Source organism: Lepidochelys olivacea (genome assembly GCF_965140295.1).
Source record: "Lepidochelys olivacea isolate rLepOli2 genome assembly, chromosome: 6".
Lineage (NCBI taxonomy): Eukaryota > Metazoa > Chordata > Testudines > Cheloniidae > Lepidochelys > Lepidochelys olivacea.
The window spans coordinates 69624745-69649510 of record NC_140416.1 but is presented as its reverse complement, the minus strand read 5'-3'; the positions used below and the strand labels follow the sequence as shown (position 1 = coordinate 69649510).

The 24766-nt window shown below is 43.0% G+C and overlaps 1 protein-coding gene across 7 annotated transcripts in view; it reads right to left on the bottom strand.

Moving 5' to 3' along the window:
- The window catches only part of BMF (Bcl2 modifying factor), a 30972-nt gene extending 10068 nt beyond the window's left edge, over positions 1-20904 (bottom strand). For 3 of the 7 annotated variants that reach the window (XM_084631302.1, XM_084631301.1, XM_084631303.1), the window contains exons 1-3: positions 20771-20904; positions 17351-17668; positions 15998-16161 (exon numbers count right to left, since the gene is read on the bottom strand). In XM_084631302.1, coding sequence (XP_084487428.1) covers positions 15998-16161; positions 17351-17663 — 477 coding nt within the window. In that variant the 5' untranslated portion in view covers positions 17664-17668; positions 20771-20904. Of the gene's footprint in view, positions 1-13970; positions 14953-15997; positions 16162-17350; positions 17669-20770 lie in introns of those variants that run through there. The other 4 variants (XM_084631306.1, XM_084631307.1, XM_084631304.1 and 1 more) reach the window with 3 other exon arrangements.
- Positions 20905-24766: the final 3862 nt, after the last annotated feature.

The following is a 24766-nucleotide window of genomic DNA, read 5'->3' as shown; positions in this document are numbered from 1 at the left end:
CAAGAGGTTATTTCAGGTCCCACTGTCAAGCAATGAAGTTTGAAAGTTAAGTTTCAGGGGACATCAGACCTCATAATGCTGCTTTTGGGAAGGAATGCTGTCCCCTCTTTTGTTATATGTAATCACCTCTCTGAAAGTGTTCTCCATTATACCCCCCCCCTTGTTCTTTAATGGCATCTCATACAAACAGGTGGGTTTCTCTTTACACTGCACAATCTGGGATACTATTTCACATCCCTAACCAACCTTCAATTAAAAGGCCAGTTCTTGTTTTCTCATCCAGAATTACCTATTTGTTAAGCCAAGCTAGTGACCATTTAAAAAAAAAAATCCCAAGCAGACAAGGAATAGAAAGCTGGTTTACAGCAACTTCACCTTAGCATATGAGAGCATTACAGAGTACTGAAGCACTCTATATAAACAAGGTGTTTCAACTTTAATTAGTCCAACAGGGCAAATTCACATAAGCATGAGCTAGAAAAAGAGAGAACACCTTAGCTGTAGTTTGCATACTAGAATTGTTTCAAGAGAAATATCCAAAACATTCCAATAAACTCTTTATATTGTGCTCATGCTTTCCGGAGACTAGAACTGCAGAAAAGGTGCAACATGAACCTCAAATGCACTCAAATTAGGCCTTGGAAAGTATATGCGCTGGATTCCCTAACCCAGCAGCAGTTCGTTCAATATTTTATTCTTCTCCACAAGACTTAAATGTGTCCCCAGATTTAGGAGGGTTTACACTGTTCTAATTACAATGTGCCAATGTCTTTCTGTTCAGAACATGGCCCACGACAGCCATTCGGGAGACTGGCATCATTCGTTCCAAACAGCCCCAGGCTTAAAATCCACAAGCAACCTGTCCCAGAGTGTGGTTACATTCATAGGTGAGAACATTCCCACCATGCAACTCTTGACAATACTATCTTCTAGTGTTGGGTTAATGTCATAATGAACCCCTAAAATGTTCTTAAGGAGGCAGATGCGTTTGGTTTCCCTTTATTCTTATAACCAACCCTACATTCCTTTTTGTCAGAAACTTTGGAGATCTCTCTTCCTTCCCCTACCCCAAGCCACATTTCAGAACCTATTCTGACACGCATGTGCAACCAAGACTCCTGACAGCATATCCAGAAAACATGTTTTCACCAACTCATTTGAGACCACCAACCCAAATGCATTATAAATAAGGTCTTCAGAGTAGCCTGCCGTAAGCATACTGTAGTATATATGAAGGTGCAATAGATTTTCCCCATCTCCACCACTTAGCAAACTATGGGAAAGAGCTGGTGCAAAAACTAAAGATGCTCCAAAGGAAATGCAGGCAGATTTCATATGTTCATCAAGATTTATTACTTCGTTGTATTTGTGACCAAACAAATAGGCTGGTCTTTAAGAAATCTGGAGAGAAATTTAAGAGATAGCCTTAAGTTGTCTCAAAAATAAATTTGGAACATAGAACAGTTTAACTGGTGGCACTCCTTTCCCATCTGCTCAAGTGACATTTGTCAAAGTGCTTAGTTTGGGGCAAGAGGTGCACTAGTTTAAAGTGCATGCAATTTATACTGCTATACATTTACATGGGCGCAAATGGTTAGCGTACATATGAAACCAAGTCCCATACACTGCTGCCCTATTTCAGGTAGGAGGTTGCCTTGAGTTTTGCTCGAGTTTCTTATGCAATGTATTATGTTTCTAAATGTTTATCTTCTCACTTTCCCACAGCTCAATAGGCAAACTTCAGAAGAAAAATAATTATGTGTTTGTGCTTTATTATGATGGGCAAAGGAAATCTGAAATTATTTCCTCCCACCAAAAAATGGCTTTTCCTACTTACTTTTTATACATCAGAAATTCAGGCCTTTTTTACCTTGGAAGACTCACTGGACAGCTGGAGAGCTAGTAGAATCTGACATCACAAGAACTAAAGAAGTGAAACCTGATTGAGCAAGGAAGTTATTTTATCCAGACTCTGTTCTGTGTTTGTTTTCATTGATACCCATTTGAGTTAAACACTAGGAAAACGCCATCTTAGTGCAAAACAAAGGTGGGGGAAAAAATCAGAGTAGGTAATGTGCAAAAAAACCCTGTATTAAATTATTAACAAAAAACTCTCAAGCCTTTTTTTATGTCAAAGCAGCAAAAGAAGGGCACATACTTAGTATTTGCACTCCCCCTCTTCCCTTATTTTGCTCTTCACCTTCTCCCTCTAATAAAATAAATAACGCCACCAAGCTTTTCATCAGCAGATCTCAGTGTGTTACAAAGAAGGTTGGTATCATTATTCCCAATTCACACATGGGGAAATTAAGGCACAGAGAGGTGAAATGACTTGCCTAAGGTCACCCAGCACGCCAGCAGCAGAGCTAGGCATAGAACCCAGATCTTTAGAGTCCCCGTGCTCTAGACCTCACTGTCTTTTTATATTTTCCAATTTAGTCAGATTCAAGAGCATCACTTCCTCAGTGACAGGATGAATGTCAGATAAAAATCAACGGTATCAATTTAAATGTGAGACAAGAGACATGGAGGGAAGATAGCAGATGATCTCGGCAGTAAGGATGGAAAAGCCAGTTCAGAAAAAGAACTTACCCAAACCTGAATAGGACCTTCTTGGAAGTTTCAGTAAGTTCAAGTAACTTTTCAAATTCAAGTAACATGCCTCTGCCAGAACTGGGAGCAAAATACTCAAATATCACAAGAGAGGATTTTTTCCAAGGTACTGTTTGCCTGCCAGAAAGGACCAGAAATATCAGGAGAGCCGGTTCATGAGATTTCCAGTTGGATTTCTCAGTCACACAGCCTTGAGATTTACCCATCACTACCTTGTGGTGCAGGATTTATATTCTTCCCAAGGCTGATTCTAACCCACAATATCCCTGCCAAAAGTAATTCATTTCGTAACCTTACTCTGGGAGAAAATATTAGGGAAATATAAACTGTTAATGACTCTAGAAGGGAACTAGTCTGTGACTAAAGCAGACGAGAGTTATACACTAGAGTGACACAAAGGTTGAGGCAGATGAAACAGCTTCCTGTTGTAGCTGCAGCCTTTTAAGGAGGATATCCTTATGAGACTCTCTGTCCAAGCTGTTATCATGGATGTTTCAGTAAGTCACAAGAAAGGTAATTTTACGAGAAATGTGTGCTATATAGCAACAGTCAGCTAACAAACCTAAATTCCATTCCCAGAACCATGCTCATATCAGCCAGGATGCCTTTACATAAACAAGTTAATAAAGAACATAAGAGCCATGATGGGAGGGAGGAAGTGTGCCAAAAATGGAATAGGGACAAGAATTGGCAACAGATGTTTTCGATAATCAATATCCTACTGGGTGTTGCACAGTGTGCACAATAAGTGATATGTCTCATATATAAAAACATCTGTCAACCAACCAATCGGCATCCCAGTTCTTGTGTCAAAGCACTTTTATTCATATTCTGCCCTTGGATACAAGTCTGTGGCTCAAGATGATTTCAGGGGATGTGATACACAGTTAAAGACAAAATGCGTCACTTTGGATGTGGCTCTTAGAATCACAGGTAGCAGCTGATTGGTAGATGAAGAGGTTGGTTTTTTTTTCCCCCCATGCTGGAGAAGCAGCTGTGGATTCCTTCCTTACAAAACAAACTGTCTCACACATACATTTCTTTAGAGAAAGTACCATTGGTGGTACCTTTTGTAGAAGACCATGTACCTTTGTTCACAGTATGGGTGTCAGTCGCTCTCTGCTTTGCTTCATAGTTCTTACCCCAAGTGGTTCTTCAAGGACCAAATTCTGTTCCCACCAGAGTCAGTGGCCAAACTTTTGTTGAAGTCAGTGGGACAAAGATTTGGTAGTAAGTGGCAACACTGGTAAACAGGAACATCAGTGGATGTGTGTCTAGGATGTGCGTCCCTTTTTAATGGCCAGTACAAATCTTGGCAAAAAGTTGCTACTTCTTGCAAAGAAGCAAAAAACACTTGCAACCGAGGAGCAGTTGTTGATTCACTGTTGAAAGCTACATTTAGTTCCAGGTGGCTAGAGGCACATTTGTGCTACCCCAAAACAGATTTGAGTTTAGTAAGACTGGGAAGTCACATTCCCCAAGGCAACAGAAATCATGGATGATGTCCCAGCTGAAAAAAGAACAGGAGGACTTGTGGCACTTTAGAGCCTAACAAATTTATTAGAGCATAAGCTTTCGTGAGCTACAGCTCACTTCATCGGATGCACAGAATGGAACAGACAGACACAGATAAGTTGGAAGCTACCATACAAACTGTAAGAGGCTAATTAGTTAAGATGAGCTATCATCAGCAGGTGAAAAAAAACTTTTGTAGTGATAATCTACAAAAGTACTAATTAACCAGTTAGCCTCTCACAGTTTGTATAGTAACTTACAACTTATCTGTGTGTTTGTATTTTATTTATATATCTATCTATCTATAGAGAGAGCGCACACGCGCACGAAAGCTTAGGCTCTAATAAATTGGTTAGTCTCTAAGGTGCCACAAGTCCTCCTGTTCTTTCTGCGGATACAGACTAACACTGCTGCTACTCTGAAACCAGCTAGAAAAGGAAATGATGGGAGGGGACAAAGGAAGTCACACTACAACCTTGTGAGCGCCTAATGACTAGGGAATAATACACCTGCGAAAAAGTAAAAATAGTGGGAGAGAGAAAATTGACTGATTTAGAAGGAGCTCCATTCTCTTGCTGCCACACTCAGAATAGGATTGTGTTGTGATAATTGCAAATTTACTGTAATTTTTACTGCCTGCAAATTTACTCTAATTATGAGCTCAACTGTAACAAGTATGTGACAGTTCATAAGATGTCACAATAACCTATAATAAAAAACACTGATGAGAAAAGGTATGTGTGACATTGCACTCTATATGATTTTATAAAAATATGCTAATGAGTATGAATATAATGTAACTGGAATATGTTTCATGCAGAAGGTCTCTTGTAAGGTATCATTACAAAGCTTATCTGCTGAGTGTGGTCATCCTATTTGTATAAATGTATCATTTTTGTATCTAAAATTAGAAATATGAAATATAATTGAGGGCCTATTGTAATTATGCAAAGTGTGGGCCATTAATGGTAGTTTGGAATCTTAATGGCTCCCATTAACCAGGATAATTACCTGTAGATGGCTCTGTTTTACTTGTAAGTCTTCCTGTATACCTGTGGGCTGGCAAGTGGATAATGAAGTCTTACAGGGACATGTGATCATGTCACCTGAACTGGAATCCATCTTTAACCTGGTGCTTTTCCATTGAGAAGGAGGGGTGGGAACCCAGACAAAGGATTCCCACCTTATGCAAAAGATATATAAGTGGGTGGAAGAGAACAAAGGGAGTGGCCATCATGAGAAATCCCCTAGCTCCCACCTGAGCTGGAACAAGGGCTGTACCAGGGGAAAGGATTGTGCCCAGACTAGGAAGGTGTCCAGTCTGTGAAAGAAACATCTCTGAGGGTGAGATCTGATCTGTATTCAGTTTTATTACTGTACTAGACTTAGACTTGCGTGTTTTATTTTATTTTGCTTGGTAATTTATTTTATTCCATCTGTTACTACCTGGAACCACTTAAATCCTACTTTCTGTATTTGATAAAAATCACTTTTTACTTATTAATTAACCCAGAGTATGTATTAATACCTGGGGGGGGGCAAACAGCTGTGCATCTATCAGTGTTCTAGAGGGCAAACAATTTAGGAGTTTTACCCTGTATAAGCTTTATACAGGGCAAAATGGATTTATTTGGGGTTTGGACCCCATTGGGAGTTGGGCATCTGAGTGTCAGACAGGAACACTTCCTAAGTTGCTTTCAGTTAGTCTGCAGCTTTGGGGCACGTGGTTCAGACCCTGGGTCTGTGTTGGAGCAGACTGGTGTGTCTGGCTCAGCAAGACAGGGTGCTGCAGTCTCAAGCTGGCAGGGAAAACAGGGGCAGAAGTAGTCTTGACACATCAGTTGGCAGCCCAAGGGGGTTTCTGTGATCCAACACGTCACAGTATGAAAAAGAGAGGAAGACAATCTAAACCAAAAGGGCTGGCTGGGATGATTTAATTGGGGATTGGTCCTGCTTTGAGCAGGGGGTTGGACTAGATGACCTCCTGAGGTCCCTTCCAACCCTGATATTCTATGATTCTAATGTAACTCAAGGATTGTGTTAAAATCACCCTTGGGAAACAAGAAAATGGGTCCAGAAATTAATAAGCCAAAATTGGCATGTTAGATATTAAGCCTAACTGGTGGACAAAATAATGAGAGGATGGGCTATTTCACCCATCACTCCCTTTTTGGTTCCTTAAAGAAAGACACTTTGTGGGGAAAAATAAGGAAGAACAGATGAAGGCTACCAGAGTGAGCTTCATCAACATTGCTGCCGCTCCCACCACACCCAGGCCTTCGTCACCCAGATTCTGAGAAATGTCCTGACCAGACCAAGCCAGAGAGGAACCCAGATGACATCACCACCTCTACCAGCTCCAGCTGAATCCCAACCACCACCTGGGATACACCAGGATTGGACTCTAGCCACAGGCTGGAGCTGTTGTAATTGCTGCTATCTCAACTCACTTCTTCTCTTTCCCCCCGCTCCTCCCCCAAGGACAGTTATTACCATCTTAGATACCACCTAAAACAGTGGTTCTCAACCTGTGGTCCCCCAACTGCTGGGGGTCTGCGGATTATGTCTTAGTGGTCCGCAAAAGACAGACTGAAAAGTAACAACAGAATTCAACTATACATACAGACAATAAGTTTCCAAAGGGGTCCACACCTCCATTCAAAATTTCCAAAGGCATCCGCAAACGAAAAAATGTTGAGAACCACTGATCTAAGACAGGTTTCAGAGGAGCAGCCGTTAGTCTGTATTCGCAAAAAGAAAAGGAGTACTTGTGGCACCTTAGAGACTAACTTAAATTGGTTAGTCTCTAAGGTGCCACAAGTACTCCTTTTCTCTTTGATCTAAGACTGTCTGACAGTTTTTCTTTCTAAAAACTCTCTCCAGTTAACAGGGCTGGGGAAAAAAGGGAGGGTGTTAAAATAAAGCCTTATTTAATTTCAAATGCTTCAACTGTTTTCCCTTCTTTTCTTTATCTTTAATAAAAGGTTAAAAAAAGATTTTTAATGGCATGTTTGCCATGGTACTAAGCAGGCTGAGGTCTCTGTGTACCAAGCCCTAAACCTTGTTAAACACTGTTTAACGTTGGACAGGGACTGTCATGTTAACACATTTGGGCCACTTACTCCATCTAAATTAATGCAGCATTTCTGAAAGGAAGGCAAGATAGATCCTTCCTATAATGGACACCATGGCACCATCATGCAGAAATTAAATTTGTGGAAGAGGGAGAAGTAGTCACAAGCACTATCTGGTTCTTATCATGCACAAATCAGAAGCCAGTTAACATACAGAGAGAAAGCCACTAAACATTTGGGGGTTCAAAATGCAGGGATGGAGGAGACACATGGAAACAAGTTGAAGAGACGCCCAACTGCAGGAGCAGTGGAAGGAATAACACCAACGCTCACCACAAAGGGGATGCCAGGAGTGGCAAGTAACTACCTTTATTAAAAAGACAGGTTCTCCAGCTTGGGGGAAGGTTTGGCAGGTTAATCATTTCTTGACTTTTTTTTTAATTCAAAACAACCACCACCATTTACTTGTGCTTTCCTCTTTGAGCTGAGCCTACAGGAAGTGGAAGCAGACAAAAACCATGGCAACAACCGACTGACTTTCAACTTGGAAAGGGCAACTGCTGGCCAGTACTTTCCCAGGCCCCAGGGCTTCCTATCCTATGCAACCTGGCAAGGTTATTTAGTTGTGTTTTCTATTCAGGGTGGAGGGAGAATAAAGGCTCTTCAAGACTCATGGGATCTTTCCATCTGCTGCTGCTTTATGCCCATAGCCCTCGAGACCCTAAGTCATAACCACCATCTATACAGATTGGGACAGGATTCCTTTACAAGTTACTCTAAATCCGTTGCAGGGGTCCAAAATGCCAAAACCCTCCCTAAGCTCCTTCCCTGACAAGAAGTGTCAGCTAAGGACTGACACTCCCACCGCATCCTCCCTAAACTGAACCCTAGGAGATGTGGGAAAATTTCTCTTCTCTGAAAAAGTGTCCCAATCTAGCATGTGGGGTGCTGCCTGCCCAATATGCCTTTGCTCTTCACATCAGCAGAGTACTCCCACGTGGAGAATTTCAGTCAAAGTGGAGGCAGATTTTCTAATTTACTTAGTACTAAACTTACTAAAAGGTTGGAATAAAACTTTGATTTGATTTGGGGTGAAACAAACTAAACCTCCCATTTGGAGACATGGTGCTGGTTGTCAGGAGAACTATGGCTTAACCCAGACCTTAAAGATTAGCTACTAGAGTCCTGTTTTCTAGGTTTACCTTGTTCATAATCCATTCTACTGCATATGCATCAGGGTCTGCCTGACTTTTGTTTTATACAGATCCTTTCCTCACAAAGGGTGAAGTTACAAAGGAGTTTCTGTATCTGATGAAGACAGTGGGTAGAGGGGGCAGGACTAGTCTCCCTATTTCTAGATATAGACATTAAGTAGAAGAGGAGGTAAAAGTAAACCTTTCAGATCTACTGCAAGAAAATACCCAAAGAGACTGAAATGGAACTTTGAACAGAGCAACACGCCCCCACTCCACTGGAAACGCACAAAGACAAGCAATCAGGTGCAGAACTGGAGCCTGTGGTTAGTTCAGCTTCTTGTCAGCAGTTCTGATGACTCAGAGGCTAAATATAGAGAGTGATATAAACAGAGCTGGCTGCAGAGCAAACACTGCTGAACTGACCCATCCCTCACGCATACTCTCTCTGAACCTGGAAGTTGCAAGCCCTCCTGCAAGGGGAGGCTGTCTGCTCCGGAGACTTTTCATTGTGCTGCCAGAGGTGCAGCTCCCTTTCATCACGGGGTTGCATTACATCACATTGCCTAATCAGGGTGAATAAAAGCAGCTCTGCTGCTTTAAAGGGACAGCATACAGCAGAGTAAAGAAAATGTTTGTTTGTAAATAAACCAAGTTCCCTTTGCCAGTGACAAGAATAGTTACTAAAAGATCATAAAGAGTTAATAGGATATTCTTCAGGAGCAAGGAGGAATTTAGTTTGCGTTTCTCACTTTGTCTCTTCACTAGAAAGTTTAATTGACATACAAATGTGCTTGTACACATACACCCCCTGCTTTCTTCCTCAATTAATAATCAACCCAAACATCACCCCCATCCCTAGAGAGATCTCAGTGAGATCTAGCAGTCAGAGCAAGGGACTGGAACCAGAGCTCTTGGGTCCTATTCAGTGGTCTGCTCCTCTGTCATTCTGTCACCTTGGGCAAGTCACTACCTTTGTATCCCCCTTTGTAAAATGGGATTTTACTACTTTTAGAGTAAGAAATAGCTGCAGTATCTCAGATGCCACGGTGTGGTAATGACTGAAAAGCTCTGAGTTACTGGTGACCATTGTCCCCAATGACTCTTAAAGGGATGCACTTCAGTTTATAGAGTGCCTTGGGGTCCTGTGGTAGCACAAAAAAAAATTGTAAGTTATTTATCACAAAACAAGGCTGTAGGCAATGTGAGTGCAATTCATCCCACATCATTTGAGGTGTCCTGCACTATTTATAGAATCACAGAAATGTAGGGCTGGAAGGGACCCTGAGAGGTCATCAACTTCAGCCTCTTGCACTGAGGCAGGACCAAGCAAATCTTCTAGACCATCCCTGAGAGGTGTTTGTCCAACCTGTTCTTAAAAAGCTCCAGTGAAGGGGATTCTACAACTTCCCTTGGAAATCTGTTCCAGAGCTTAACTACCCTTGTAGTTAGACAGTTTTTCCTAATATGTAATCTAAATCTCCCTTGCAGCAGATTAAACTCATTTTCCCTTGTGCTACTTCAACAGACATGGAAAACAATTGAGCACATCCTCTATGTAACAGTCCTTAAGTCTCCAAATATGTTATCAAGTCCCTGCTCAGTCTTCTTTTCTCAAGACTAAATATGCCTGGTTGTTTGTTTTTTTTTTGTTTTGTTTTTTTTAAGCCTTTCCTCCTGGGTCAGGCTCTCTAAACCTTTTCTGATTTTTTTTGCTCTCCTCTGGAATTTCTCCAGTTTTTCCATATCTTTCCTGAAGTGTGGCACCCAGAACTGGACACAGTTCTCCAGCATAGGCCTCACCAGTGCTGAGTAAAGCAGATTTACTGCCGGTGTCCTACATATGACACTGCTAACACACCCCAGAATATTAGCCTTTTTCACAACTGCATCAGATTGTTGACTCGTATTCAGTTTATCCACTATAACCCTCAGATCCTTTTCAGCAATACTACCACCTAACCAGTCGATTTAAGACCAATTTCCTCATTTGTTAAGGTCATTTCGAATATTAATCCTATCTTCCAAAGTGTACGCAATCAGCTTTGTGTCATCTGCACATTTTATAAGCGCACTCTCTGCTCCATTATCCAAGTCATTAATGAAAATATTTTCTAGTCCCAGACTCAGGACTGACCCTTGCAGAATCCTACTAGATATGCCATTCCAGTCTGACAGCAAACTATTGATAACTACTCGGAGTATGGTCTATCAACCAGTTATACACCCACTTTATAGTAATTTAATCTAGACTGCATTTCCCTAGTTTGCTTATGAGAATGTCATGTATTACTGTGTCAAAAGCCTTACAAAAAATCAAGATTTATGTCTATTGCTCCCTCCATCTACTAGGCCAGTAACTCGGTCAAAGAAAGAAATTAGGTTGGTTTAGGATGATTTGTTCTTGCCAAATCTCTGTTGGCTATTCTGTAAAAATGTCTTATCCTCCAGGTGCTTAGAAGTTGATCATTTAATAATTTGTCCCAATATCTTTCAAGGTATCAAATTAGGCTGACTGCTCTATAAATCCCCAGGTCCCCTTTGGTCTTCTATTTAAAAGACAGGTACTATGTTTTTCCCTCTCCAGTCCTCTGGGACCCCACCCATCCTCCATGAATTCCCAAAGATAATAGCTAGTGTTCTGAGATTGTTTCAGCTATTTCCTTAAGTATCCTATGGTGAATTTAATCAGGGTCTTCCAACTTCAATACATTAACTTAATTAACCTGTTATCCCTATTTTGGTTTGCATTCCTTCCCCCTTGTTGTTTATATTGTATTGAGTATCTGGTCACCATTAACCTTTTTAGTAAAGATTGAGGCAAAATAGATATTAAACATCTCAGCCTTCCTGATGTCATCAATTAACAATTTTCCTTCTTCACTAAGTAGAGGACCTACTCTTTCCTTCATCTTTTTCTTTCTCCTAATGTATTTAAAGGCAACAAGGAAGAGGTTATTTAATGTCCCTTGCTAGGTGTAACTCATTTTGTGCCTTGGTCTCTCTGATTTTGTCTCTACATGCATGTGCTATTCTTTTGTACTCCTCCCTAGCAATTCTTCCGTGATTTCACTTTTTGGAAAATTAAAGATCTCCTGATGGAGCCATGTTGGCCTCTCTCTCTTCTTCCTATCTTTCCTTTACATCAGAATAGTTGGCAGCTGTGCATTTAATATGGTCTCCTTGAGAAACTGCCAGCTCTCCAGAACTCTTTTATCCCTTAGATTTTCTTTCCATGGGACTTTACTTAACAGTTCTCCAAGTTCATTTAAGTCTGCTTTTTTCAAGTCCTTTGTCCTAATTCTGCAGCTCTCACTCCTGTCTTTGTTTAGAATCATGAAATCTATAAATTCATGATCACGTTACTCAAACTGCCTTCCTGCTTCAGATTTGCAACCAATTCCTCCCAGCTGGCTAGAATCAACTCTAAAATGGCTGTCCCCTGGTTACTTCCTCCACTTTCTGAAATTCATCCCACATCATTTGAGGTGTCCTGCACTATTATTTCATTTTACTGTGGGGGAAGCACCATATATTTAGGCTGCAATCCCATTGCTATTCCAGAGTTCCCCAGGACACCCCCTTAGGCCCTTTTTATCCCAAGCTAAACCTTTGTTGCAGTTACTTATGTAGAACTCTCAATTTTCCCATAGCGAGGCCTTTTCTTACCCTCTACTCACTGCTTCATTGGCAATTAGAACAGAGCAGGAAACAGTTTCCCTATCCTAAGAGAATTTTGAGAGGTCTAGAATTTCCCCCATCCCAAATCAAGACAAAGTCAAAGTCTCCAATGTTTGCAAAACAAAAACAAACCCCCACCCCTCCAAAAAAAAAAAAAAAAGATCAAAATATGTTGAAGGATTTTGATAACATTAAAAAAAATTTAATTTCAAGCTTTTTTCTATATATTATATTTCTAAAAATATTTTATATTATATTTATATCAGTTTTGAACCAAAAATTAACCTTTTCATTTTGAAAGTGTTAAAGTAGAATGTTTTGACAATTTGGTAACTTTTGAAAAAAAAATCCCCCAAATGGGAAATTTGTTGAAAATGATCCAGAACAGTTTCAGTTTTGACATATCAGGATTTTTGATGAAAAATGTTTAGTAAAAAAATTTTAAAAAAAATCACTAGACACGTGAGCAACTGTGATGCAGAAAGGGATGGATAAATCTTGGACAATGAATGTCCTGTGCCTACAGCCTATACTGGAGGGTCTTAGACCACAGACTCCCTAATGGATGGATAATCCAAAATGTTTCAAGAAAGGCTTCAGATGATGAATTTGTATAAGAAAAAACATATGTGAAACATGACAAGTTTCACTTTCAAGTGGAAAGTTTTCAGGAGGAAGAATTTATTTTGCTGTTTTTAATTTTACTGCAATGGGCTCATTTCCAGAGACCTGCCCACAACCAGTATGGATCTAGTCCTAAACGTTTCATACACAGGGCCAATGCTCAGGCCAATCACAGTTTTCTTCCTCACAATTAGATCAAGACAATTTGTTAACATACATGGGGAATTTCCAAATAGGGTAGCAATAAATTTCTATTGCTAGGTCCCATTGTTTTCTGAACATGGTCAGCACACCTAAATCAACGGTGAGATTTCCAATGTGTTTGAAGGGGGTTTGTTGTTGGTTGTAATGTACTTATTTACCCACGATAGCTCAGCTCTGATTCAGCATCTGGTTCTCATTGAGGTGCTGCTTTTTTTAACCCAATCTTCCAGCTGACTTGATTGGAGCACAAAGAGGTCAAGAAACTTGTCTGAGGACATGTAGCAAGTCAGTGGCTCCACTTGGAATAAAGCCCAGAACTGTCCTGGGCTACTAGGTCTTTACTCCTAAAGAGACAATTTTACCTTCTGTGACATGATCTTACAGTTGTCCACAGTAGCCAATGTTGGATTTAAGGGATGAGGGAGGGATAGAATAAAACTGGACCCCACAAAATTGCAGCCTGTTCAGTAAGTGCCTTTTCAGTGGGAAATTGCTAAAGTGTTCCACTGAGTTATCACAGCAAGTAAAACTCAGGTTTAAGTGACTTAGGTGCTCACACACGAGCAGCACAGCATATATGCGTGCACGCAACCTACCAATCACAGCAACATCCCAGATTTCCCATTCATGTCCAGTCTACCTCCAGTAAACCAGAAGAGAGTTCTCCAGTGTCTCTCCTGCACACAGAAAGTTGCGTTTTAGCTCCACCTCCTGGTTTCTTGGTACATGGTGGGGGCATTGGGGGGTGGGGGGTAAGAGGGGAGATTACCAGAAGGTATGGAGCCTTAAACAAATGGAGGGCACTATGGGGCATGCAAGAGTGAGGAGAGAACTAAAGGTCCCTTGTGCATAGTTTGAAAAGGGCCCTGCAGAACCATGGACTGACCATAGCAATTCTAAGTAGCAGAGCCTGCATGTGGAAATATTTTCTATAGTAGCCCACATTTGAAAAGCACTTTGAAGAGTAAAACCATGAAGTGCTACATAATATCACATCATTGTAGTAACTCCATACTGGGGATGAAGACGCAATTATTTTATTTGAATATATCACTGCATCAAATGAAGGCATAAAAAGCCTGAATATGCCAAACAGCTAAAAGGACAAATAACTCCAGTACTGGAAGTTTTTCCTACATACTCGTGCAGCAACTGGCACCTATTTTGCCAGCTCAGGATCCACCAAACACTCATATCTGTTGGAAGAACATCCCACTGGCTCTGTTCTTTGTTCCAGGTGTTCAGGAGGTGTGGTTGTGACTATGCTATGATATTCTAAATGTTTCCTATTATAACCCTGGAATCGTGGGCTGTGACCAAGACTCTGAGTTGTTGAAACAGGGCGCCCAGTTTTGGGGTTAGTTTCACAGCAAAATAGAAGCTTTACAGATAAATGGCAGCTCAGGTTTCCTATTCTCAGAGATTGCCCCTTCCACTGCCCCAAAGGACAAACCACAGCCCATCATGAGCCAGCTCGTGTGTCTCTAGGCACTAACTGCCCTTTAAGCAGCAGGCACAGAAGAGCACAGGACTTTATTTATGGATTGTGCCAACAGCCAAAGGAAGTCCTCCACGCAGGGTCAGTAGGGAAGAGAATGCATTGGCACAGATAGGACATTAAAACTCTATGTGGTCGAAGGCACAGCTCCACATTAACACAAGGGCTCAGTACTACCCCTCTCCCAAGGAAAAGAATCCCTGAGCAGTTCTAAATGTCAATACCTATCCCAGTGTCAAGTCCTGCAGAACCACTGGCTGAGATTTCTCACACCTGTTTTTGGTTTTGTTTTTTAAATGGTTGAACAGCTCCCCCTCCTTTTCAACTGTCTGTCCTTCCAGTTCAAACAAAGACACAGGAGCTCCTCCTTGGCTGGCTGCAGGAGCTGGTGGTGCAGGCGGATGCTTTTGTTTACTAACTCTCCCACAAGCTTGGCTGACACGCGATTCGATTCAATTCTATTCTCCTGGCTCAGTCATTCCCCACGTATGTCCTGCACTGCAGTCAGTCGCATGGCTCTCGCAGTGCCATAGCAGCACACGCTTCTTGCCTGGGGGAGAGGGGAGGGAACAGGCCAAGATTTTCTATTGGGTTTGTTTTTGTTTTTTTGAGGGGGGCATTCTTGGGTGCATTTCCCTGACAAAGACATCGGATAGCTACACTCCCCAGATGGAAAGGGTCAAGTTACAACCAGTTCCACTGCTTCCCTGACAGCAAAGATCTTTACCCTTCCCTTTGCTGTAAGAAGCAAGCACACAGTGAGACAGGGACAGCTAGTAAGAGAGTGCTATTTAGAAGGGGGGGAAATAAACAAACAATGCACAAAAATAACTTGTGATATGGTATTTCTGATGTCAGAATGACATCCTACAGTCCAGACAGCCAACTTTCACATTTCTTCAGTTGATCTTTCTAGAACATTCCCTTAATAATTCTGCTGTTGGGTCATGAGAAGAAAACTTTGGGACCATTCATCTCCAAAAGTTAAGTGAACCCAAACTTTGCCCAACCGAGGGCCATCCCAGCAACTCTCCAGGAGCTAAATTCCTCACCTAACTTGAGTAAGACCAAAGCAGCGCCCACCTTTAAATGACTCCACTGGGGTGAGGGAAGCATTCGCCCTCTGAAGACCACAGGAAGGCATCAGCAGCTACCAGTTCCAGCATGTAGCACTCCTTGATCTTAGTGAAGTCTGCTCAAATCATGATGAGGTATTGCACGTTAGAGCCTGTGCACTCTGTTAGCTACCTTCATGTCAAAGAGGAGGGCAGCGCTGGGCTGCACTTTGGACATGCCCATTCTAAACCCTGGATGATCAGGGACTTCTAGTTCCCTCTTACTCAGAGATTAGAAGGCAGGGCGGAATGGTGTCATACAGATTCCTTTTGTGGCATGGAAATTAGCCAAAATATGACAGACATCGATTAGGATTGGCTCACGGTGCAGACTCTAGTCACAACAAGTGGCACAAGTGTGTATTCAGCATGGACAATGACTAAACAGAGATGGGAGGTGAAGGGTCAGATGAGCCAGAGGCTCCTGGATGCCATACCTGGATAACCAAATCCCCTTCTCCCCCCAAAAAGAGCGCCTACCCTCTGTATGTGGAGCCTGTGGAACTGGTCTGCAATGCACTGTAACTTCCTTGCAATCTGAACCTCAGCACGTGCTTCCCGTTGACCTTCCCGAGGCTCCTCTTGGAGATGTGGATTCAATGCAAAGCCAACTGGGGGGACATGTAAACGGTACCCAGCATTCCCTGCAAGACATTAGAGATGAGAAGGCTCAATGGCTTGGTCTCCCAGCTTAAAGCCTGGTTCCCCTTCTCACCATTACACATCATGAAGGAAAACCTGTGTAACTGCAAACTTCTGACTCAGGCTAAAGTCCAGTTTCTGCAGCCTAAACAATGACTAATCATACTAAGTATTCAGTAAAACATTCACTCAGAGTTTTAAGTAGATTTACATTGATCCAGCAGAGTGTATTATGTTCCTCCCATAACCGAGTGACCTGAAAGAAAAAAACCACACTGAGATAGGGAAAGCTCTCACACATGGATCAGGCTTGTTTATAGTTCAGTCAATGTTGGGATTTTATCTGGAATGACAGTCTTACACTTATGCAGTACCTATGTCCCTCCTAAACATCAATAATCTCCTGGCATAATCCTTGCTGCAGCTTCCAAATCAGGCATCACTCATAACCGCCCAGCATTTAGGACCAAGTTTCACCTTGGGATACACTTTATAACAGGTGCCACATGTGAGGATACAAGGGCAGAATTTGACTCAAAGTTGTTGGTGGGGGGAGAGAATGGCTTTTTTTTTTTTAAACCTGAAATGTAAGTCAGGAATGATTCATGTCGCCAATTCAGCTTTAATAGAAATTCAAGCCAATTACCTCTTTACCACTGAAAAACTGTCTGTTCATGTTATTTATCCGACAACTTTTTTCTCAGCCAAGAGCCCAACAAAAGACTCTCAACATCTGAACCTCTGTGTTTACTGTCTCTGCACTGACAACACTCATGCAGTCCCATCCACATGACAAGATTCACCTGGGCAGCCTGGAGAAAGGGAAGATTTAACTCTTTGCAGGCAAATTGGCAGAATGTGCACTGAGGCGAGGGAAGCACTTGATCGCCCTCTGAAGCCTGCAGGAGGGTCTCAGCCTTAAGTGCTGCTGTAGGTGTCTAGCAATAACTTCAACTGCTTTATAATGGAGTTGGGGGGGGGGGAAGGAGCTGGTGTTTAACGAATGGCAGAAGCAGTGAGAAAAGGGACAGCTCCTGCAGTGAGTAGGCAAGGGTGAGAAGCAGAGAGAGCTGTCTTTCTTTCAGGTGCAGCAGAATAAGTAACCCTCTCTTGTCCAGTGGGAGAAAGAGGGGAAGCGCTAGAGGGGCAGTTTTCCCTTCTGCAAAGCTAGTGATGCTGGAGTGCTCTTACCATAGAAGAGTCTCTGGGGCTCTTCAGTGACTCCACATGGCAACATGACATCCTGAGTGGAAGAGGATGGACTGAGTGTTTGGGTTGCCTTGTCCTGCTGCTCAGCATGCCTGATACCTGGACCACAGCAGTGTGTGAGTGGGAACAGTTGAAACCTCCCCAGCAGGCAGCTGTAGGATTGATTCTGTGTGAAAATGCCAGGAGGGGTCATCTCACCAGGCTGACCTGTGAGTCCAAAGTCAGAGTGAAACACGTCATCGTCCAGCCCGTCCAAGCTGGAATAGTCCTCTTCTAGGTAGCTGGGGGGATCCATTGCTCCTGCAACAAATGAACACTTGAAAAAATGGCTAAGATACAACCAGAGTGCAGTCCAGAATAACCCCCTCACCCCCAATTCCATCCAGGAACACACAGTTCTCCCTACTTCCCCAAGCTTTTTCCTCCTAAAACAAAGCATACATGACCTGAAAAGATCAGAAATAAGCTGATAATTAAGGCCTTGTGGTCAAGTTCTGGAGCCCTTGAAGAGACAGCTCTGCAAGCCAAAAAGGCTCCACATATGGTTGGAAGTCTTAAAGACTGCTCCCTCCCCAATAAAAGAATAGTCATGGCGAGACAGAGGGACATTGGTTTAAAAAGCAAATCCAACCTGCATAGCCAACCCCCTCCACACACACACACACTTTGGGAATCTTTACATTTGTCTTCTGATTTCAGAACCTTTAGGTTACACCAAATAGTAAGAGACTTGCCATTAAACCATAAGTCTTGTCAATACTACTTTCTGTCAAACACTCCATAACCCCTGGTTACTTCATTCCCTGCCCCACAACCTAACCAAGCAAATGCCCAAAACTCATGCAGCCCCACCACCCCCATGTACCCTTCACTACTACAGAATCTATCCAAAACACCCTTCCTTTAGTTCACCCTAGAATTACAGAAGTCAGTGAGTGTTTGGTCATGTCAGTATCGCAAGCAGTGCTTTTATACACGTCAAAGTATATTCCTGAGCCCCATTATGTCCTAACACCAGGCAAAAGAGGGTAGGAAAATGAAAACCACTCTTTTAGAGCTTCTGCTAACACAGGATAAGTAAAAGCAGCCTGGCCAATGAATCCAGCAATCCTTTCCTGTTATCTATGCATCTAACCCTATTTGAAGACAGTCTCCTAAGAGATCCATCCCCAGGATTTCCACCCAGTTTTTAACAAGTGAAGTTCAACTCTTCACATCTCCTTTGCTCTGGTTTTGACCAAAACTTAACAGAATGGCAGACTAGTAAAAGGAATCCTACGCTTAAAGGAAATAAAAAGAATCTATCCAGTACTTCCCTCACCGTTCTCCACATGTACCTCCTCCCATGTAAATATGAACTCAGGACACCACTGTCCTAAAGAAGATACAGAGATGGGAAGGAATAAGGTTTTCCACTCTCAAAAAGAGGTTACAACTGCAAATAGCATTAAAATGTATAACTCGAATTATAGCTACATTTGGTACAAAAAGCTAAATGTGACAAACCCCAAAGCCAGGAAGTTTACTAGGTACACAAAACATTTAACAAAAGGGGCTTCAGAACAGTCAGAAATCTTAGTCCACATCCTATTCTGGTGGGCCAAGATGAGCTCATGCTTTGTTCTGAGGCCCAAAGAAGAAGACATTTGACAAGTCCAGAGCATCACCTACCCTAAAGCCACTTAATTTCTTCATGACCCCAAAATAAAGTTTGCTAGCTCCTTCAAAAACAAGAACAGCAAAAATAGAGTTTCTCAAAGGGAGATGCACCAAACAAATCAGTTTGCAAGGGTTGTTTATGACTGTGGGAGCACAAATGCATGGAGTATCATACCTTCTATCTGCCTACTGCTTTCTCCTGAGGAGACCAGAAAACCTGCTATCTGAGAAAGCCTGAGTACACTGACAGTGGAATTCTTATACATTACAGTATCAGAGGCTACTCTCAAGATAAGCAGACAGTAAAAACAGAGGGAGGGTTCAACATACACATGCCTCTGCCTGCTTCCCAAAACAAAGTTGGCTGGTCTAAGTTTAGGACTACCATATTTCTTTCCTTCATTTCCTTCCCTTTGTGGGCTTACGTACTGCAAAGTTATACCCGTACAGAGGACTTAAATACAATGTTTGAGGCCAGCAAGGTTTAAAACAGAAACTTTAAACCCCAGAAGAGATTCAATAGTGGAAACACATTATCTGGGCTATTGGACACTAGCATAATTTCTAGCATCACGAGTGTACTCAGCATTGTATGTACGAGCCATGGTCTTATACAGGCACTTCAGACTAGAGGTAACGGTTTCCAAAAAGCAATATGCTTTGGAATAATGCTAGCACTAACTTGTTTCTTTATGATTATTAACATTTATGCAAATCACCATTTTTTAAAAGTCTCTGCCTTTGCCAAGTGCCCGAATAATTGCTTTGTGATCAATTCACTGAATTAGCTCACTGCCAAAGAGGCACAAGTATTTTTCAACAGCTACTTGCATGAATCTAACTATAAGGAAGTGATCACATCAGGTTGAGGAAACTCAACAGAAGAGGAGTTTTATTTATTTTAAGTAAATCAGATACCAAGATGACTAGGACTGAGGATACTGCAAATATTTTTCTGGTGAAAGAGGTACAGTTTATAGTCAGAGAGTAACTGGCGAGAAGGTTCCCCCTCACCAGTTTGGGGTTCATGAGCTCACAGAACAGAGAGAAACAGATGTCACCCAGGCTCAGTTGGGGACAATATAAATATCTCCCTGATGCCAACAGGGGAAGCCATTTCCTGGATGGGGGAAGAAGGTCACTCAGCGTAGTGAACTGGAAGAACTAAACGGTACCAACAGAGTGCGGATTTCTCCATGCTGAGGTGATGAGGGTTGGGGTCTCCAGGACCCAGACCGGGGAGAACGGAAGGCACCCGCTCCAGGCGGGTAACTGCAAACCCCATGGGTTTAAGTGCAGGTCCCGACCCTTCTCAGTCCCTACCTGACTCGGCCCTTATGGCACAAACTGCTGCAACCGGGATGGCTCGATTTCGGCCCCAAGCCCAGCCAAGAGGCACCAGAGAGAGAAGCTGCCACAGGCTCGCTCTCTCCCCACCACCCTCGGGCTCCTGATCCACGGCCCCCTTCCAGCCAGCCCCGCCTGGACCAGAGGCGGGCTGCTAGGTCAGAGCCCGCCGGGACTGAGCCCCCATGCAGCAGCAGCAGCTCCGGAGCCGCTGCCATGAGCGTGCGGGGTCTCTGCCCCCCCGGATAGGGCAGGAGCCGGGGAGCACGGGGTAAAAAGGGACCTCCTGACTGACCCGCCCGGGAGCACCTTCCGCGGTAGAGCTGAGGCGCGCTCCGCTCCATGCCCGCAGCGGGAAGGCGGCCGGCAGCAGCCCCCGGCCCGGCGGGCACTCACCTGTGGCAGGGGAGACAGGGCAGGGCACCGCCGGAGGGGCGCGGGCGCCGAGCCCGGGCAGAGCGAGGAGTCCCCAAGCTGCAGCCTCAGGCGCCGCCGCGCCGCATTGTTTCCAAAATACACTTGCTTCCTGGCATCCCCCAAACAGCTGATAGGAGCCCCGCCCCCCAGTGACGTACACGCCAACCAGCCAATACGGAAAGAGCGCCCCCCGCCCCCCCGCGCTGCCTCCGCAGCAGGGACAGACGCTGATGTGCAGCCTTCCATGTAAACCAGAGTAAGGGAGGCAGGGCAAATCCCCAGCCCCTCATGAAGCGCACAATGCACAGCAGGGCTGGTGAAGGGAGGCTCCGTCTGCTGTAATGCTACAGCTAGCCCGAGGGGTTGCAGGGCCAGGAAGGTCTTTGACACAGTCCTCTATGACGGGCTCATAAGCAAAGCAGGGAAACGTGGTCTAGCTGAAACTACTATAAGGTGGGGTGCGCAAGTGGTTGAAAGACCATCCTCATCGAACTGGGAGGGTGTATCTAGCGGGGCCCTGCAGGGGTCAGTCCTAGGTCAGGTACTATTCATTATTTTTCATTAATGACTTGGCTAATGGAGCAGAGAGTATGCTTGTAAGATTAGGGAATGACATCAAACTGACAGGGGTTGCTACAACAATGGTAATACCTTGCAGTCATCCACGGACGTTGATGTACCATGGAAAGAGGCATAAATAGTAAGGCTGTGGATTAATCACAGTTAACTCACTCGATTAACTAAAAAAAGTAAATCATGATTTAAAAAATTAATCGCGGTTTTAATTACACTGTTAAACAATAGAATACCCATTGAAATTTATGAAATATTTTGGATGTTTTTCTGCATTTTCATATATGTTGTAATTTAAATCAGTGTCTATTATTTTTTATTACAAATATTTGGACAGTAAAAATGATAAACAAAAGAAATAGTATTTTTAAGTTCACCTCATACAAGTACTGTAGTGCAATCTCCTTGTTGTGAAAGTGAAACTTACAAATGTAGATTTTGTAAATGTAGATTTTTACAAGTCCACTCAGTCCTACTTCTTGTTCACCAGTCGCTAAGACAAACAAGTATGTTTACATTTACAGGAGATAACGCTGCCCTCTTCTTATTTACAGTGTCACCAGAAAATGAGAACAGGCATTTGCATGGGACTTTTGTAGCCAGCACTGCAAGGTATTTACGTGCCAGGTATGCTAAACATTCACATGCCCCTTCATGCTTCTGCCACCATTCCAGAGGACATGCTTCCATGCTTGTTAAAAAATAATGCATTAGTTACATTTGTGACTGAACTCCTTGGGAGAGAATTGTATGTTCCCTGCTCTGTTTTACCTGCATTCTGCCATATATTTCATGTTATAGCAGTCTCAGATGAGGACCCAGCACATGTTGTTCATTTTAAGAACACTTTCACTGCAGATTTCACAAAATGCAAAGAAAGTATGAATGTGAGATTTCTAAAGATAGCTACAGCACTTGACCCAAGGTTTAAGAATCTGAAGTGCCTTCCAAAATCTGAGAGGGATGAGGTGTGGAACATGCTTTCAGAAGCCTTAAAAGGGCAACACTCCGACGTGGAAACTACAGAACCCGAACCACCATAAAAGAAAATTAACCTTCTGCTGACTCAGATAATGAAAATGAACATGCATTGGTCTGCACTGCTTCGGATTGTTATCAACCAGAACCCATCATCACCATGGATGTATGTCCCCTGGAATGGTGGTTGAAGCACAAAGGGACATATGATTCTTTAGCACATCTGGCATGTAAAGATCTTGCAACTTGGGCTACAACAGTGTCATGCAAATGCCTGTTCTCACTTTCAGATGACATTTACAAAAAGCAAGCAGCATTATCTTCTGCAAATGTAAACAAACTTATTTGTCTGAGTGACTGGCTGAACAAGAAGTAGGACTGAGTTGACTTGCAGGCTCTAAACTTTTACATTTTTGTTTTTGTTTTTGAATGCAGGTTTGTTTTTTGGTTTTTTTTTACATAATTCTACATTTCTAAGTTCAACTTTTTGATAAAGAGATTACACTATGGTACTTGTATTAGATTAATTGAAAAATACTATTTTGGGGGGGGGGTTATAGTGCAAATACTTGTAATCAAAAATAAATATAAAGTGAGCACTGTACACTTTGTATTTGGTGTTGTAATTGAAATCAATATATTTGAAAATGTAGAAAACACCCAAAAATATTTAAATAAATAGTATTCTATTATTGTTTAACAGTGTGATTAATAGTGCGATTAAGCGCGATTAATTTTTTTAATCACTTGACAGCACTAATAAATAGTATTCCCATTCTTACAGATGGGGAAACTGAGGCACCAAAAAGTCAAGGCCAATATTTTTAAAAGTCGATAGTGGCTTGAGATATAGGGTGACCATATTTCCCAAAGGGAAAACAGGACACCACGTGGGGCTGACCCAAATTCTTCCCCCCGCCTTCGTGGGGCTGGCCCAAGCCACTCACCCCAGCCCTGCCTACCCACCTCCCCCCACCACGCAATGCTGTTACAGGTTGTTCCAGCTCTGCCTCCCCCACTCCCCACACCAGGCTGGCATTGCTGATCAGCCCCTGCACGTTCCTTCGCTCCACACCTCACTTTTTTGACAAATGTGGGCATTTGTCCCCTTTGCTCTTGCCAGGACAAATGCCCTCTTTTGCCAAAAAAATCCGAACAGCTGGGACAGGGCTTAAAAAAGGGACTGTCCCAGCCAAAACAGGATGAATGGTCACCCTACTTGAGGTATCTCAGCTTTTGGGTATCCAACTTGACATACCTTAAGCCTGATTTTCAGAAATGTTGAGCATTCACAACCCCATTTGAACTTAGTGGGAACTGTGACGTGTTTAGCCCCTTTGAAAATCAGGCCCAAGTTATGAAGGAATGGATTGCCACTGATATCTCCCCAATTCCACATTACACCTGGAGTGCTTTTGTCCTTTTACATACTTTTGGCAGCAAGGGCTTCTTGTGGAAAATTCTAAACCTCCAGTCAAGAACAATGTTCAAGTCTTTGGAGGAGGTGATTAAAGGCCTTCTGATATGTGGTGCTTTTCCTTTGGGACCTTTGACCTCCTTTGTACCAGGACACAACACTGTCTGCAGTAGGTGTGAATCAATCCATCCTTTTAGCAGAGTTTTCTATCCAAGGATAGCAATTAGGGACCCAGTCTCTGGTACTCCATTTCTGCACTCAGCTCAGCATAGCAAACTTCAGGGGAAAAGTGGCTTCGGACTACCATTGCATTCCCTTTATTCTGGGCCCATCTGGGGACCTGCCTTGCTCCCAGTGTAGATAAGGGCCCCCTTGAATAATAGCTCATGTGCAGGCAATGCTTTGGCACAGCTGTTTCCTCTTGGCCCACCTCCAACCTACCCTGTATGCTGACCTGTGTGGCCTTCTGTGCTGAGGGTATTTTCTAGGGGCCAGAGGCGGGCAGTAGAGAAATCGGCCCTCAGGGCTTGCTGCAGAGAACTTGCTGCCTCCACCCATATCATGAATACGGGGCTCTCCAGATACACTGCATGGTACAAAATGTAACTACTGGGCTCTCAGGTCAGTGTGTAGAGGGCTCCACTTCCTTTCTCTCTCATCATGCTTATCCTAGCCAGTCTACCCACTCAGAAAGGGGAACTCCCCCGAAGTCAATAAACTTTCATGAGATGTAAGCAGATAATACATGCCAGGCCTCATCTTGCTGTTTACAGCATAAAACTGATGTGAGATCAGAATCAGACCTGCTACATTTTGCAGTTATATGGAAGAGCCTGTATGCCATCTGTACGTTAGGGGTGGCGGGAGGGGAGGGGGGAGATGAGGCTGAAGCCCTGTTCTTCGCCTATTGGAGAAGTCTGGGAATTCCTTAAGACGCTTTCATCATTCAGCGAGTTATTCTGGGGTTTTGTTTTTTCCCCCTGTTTATTTTTAATGGAAATTTCTTA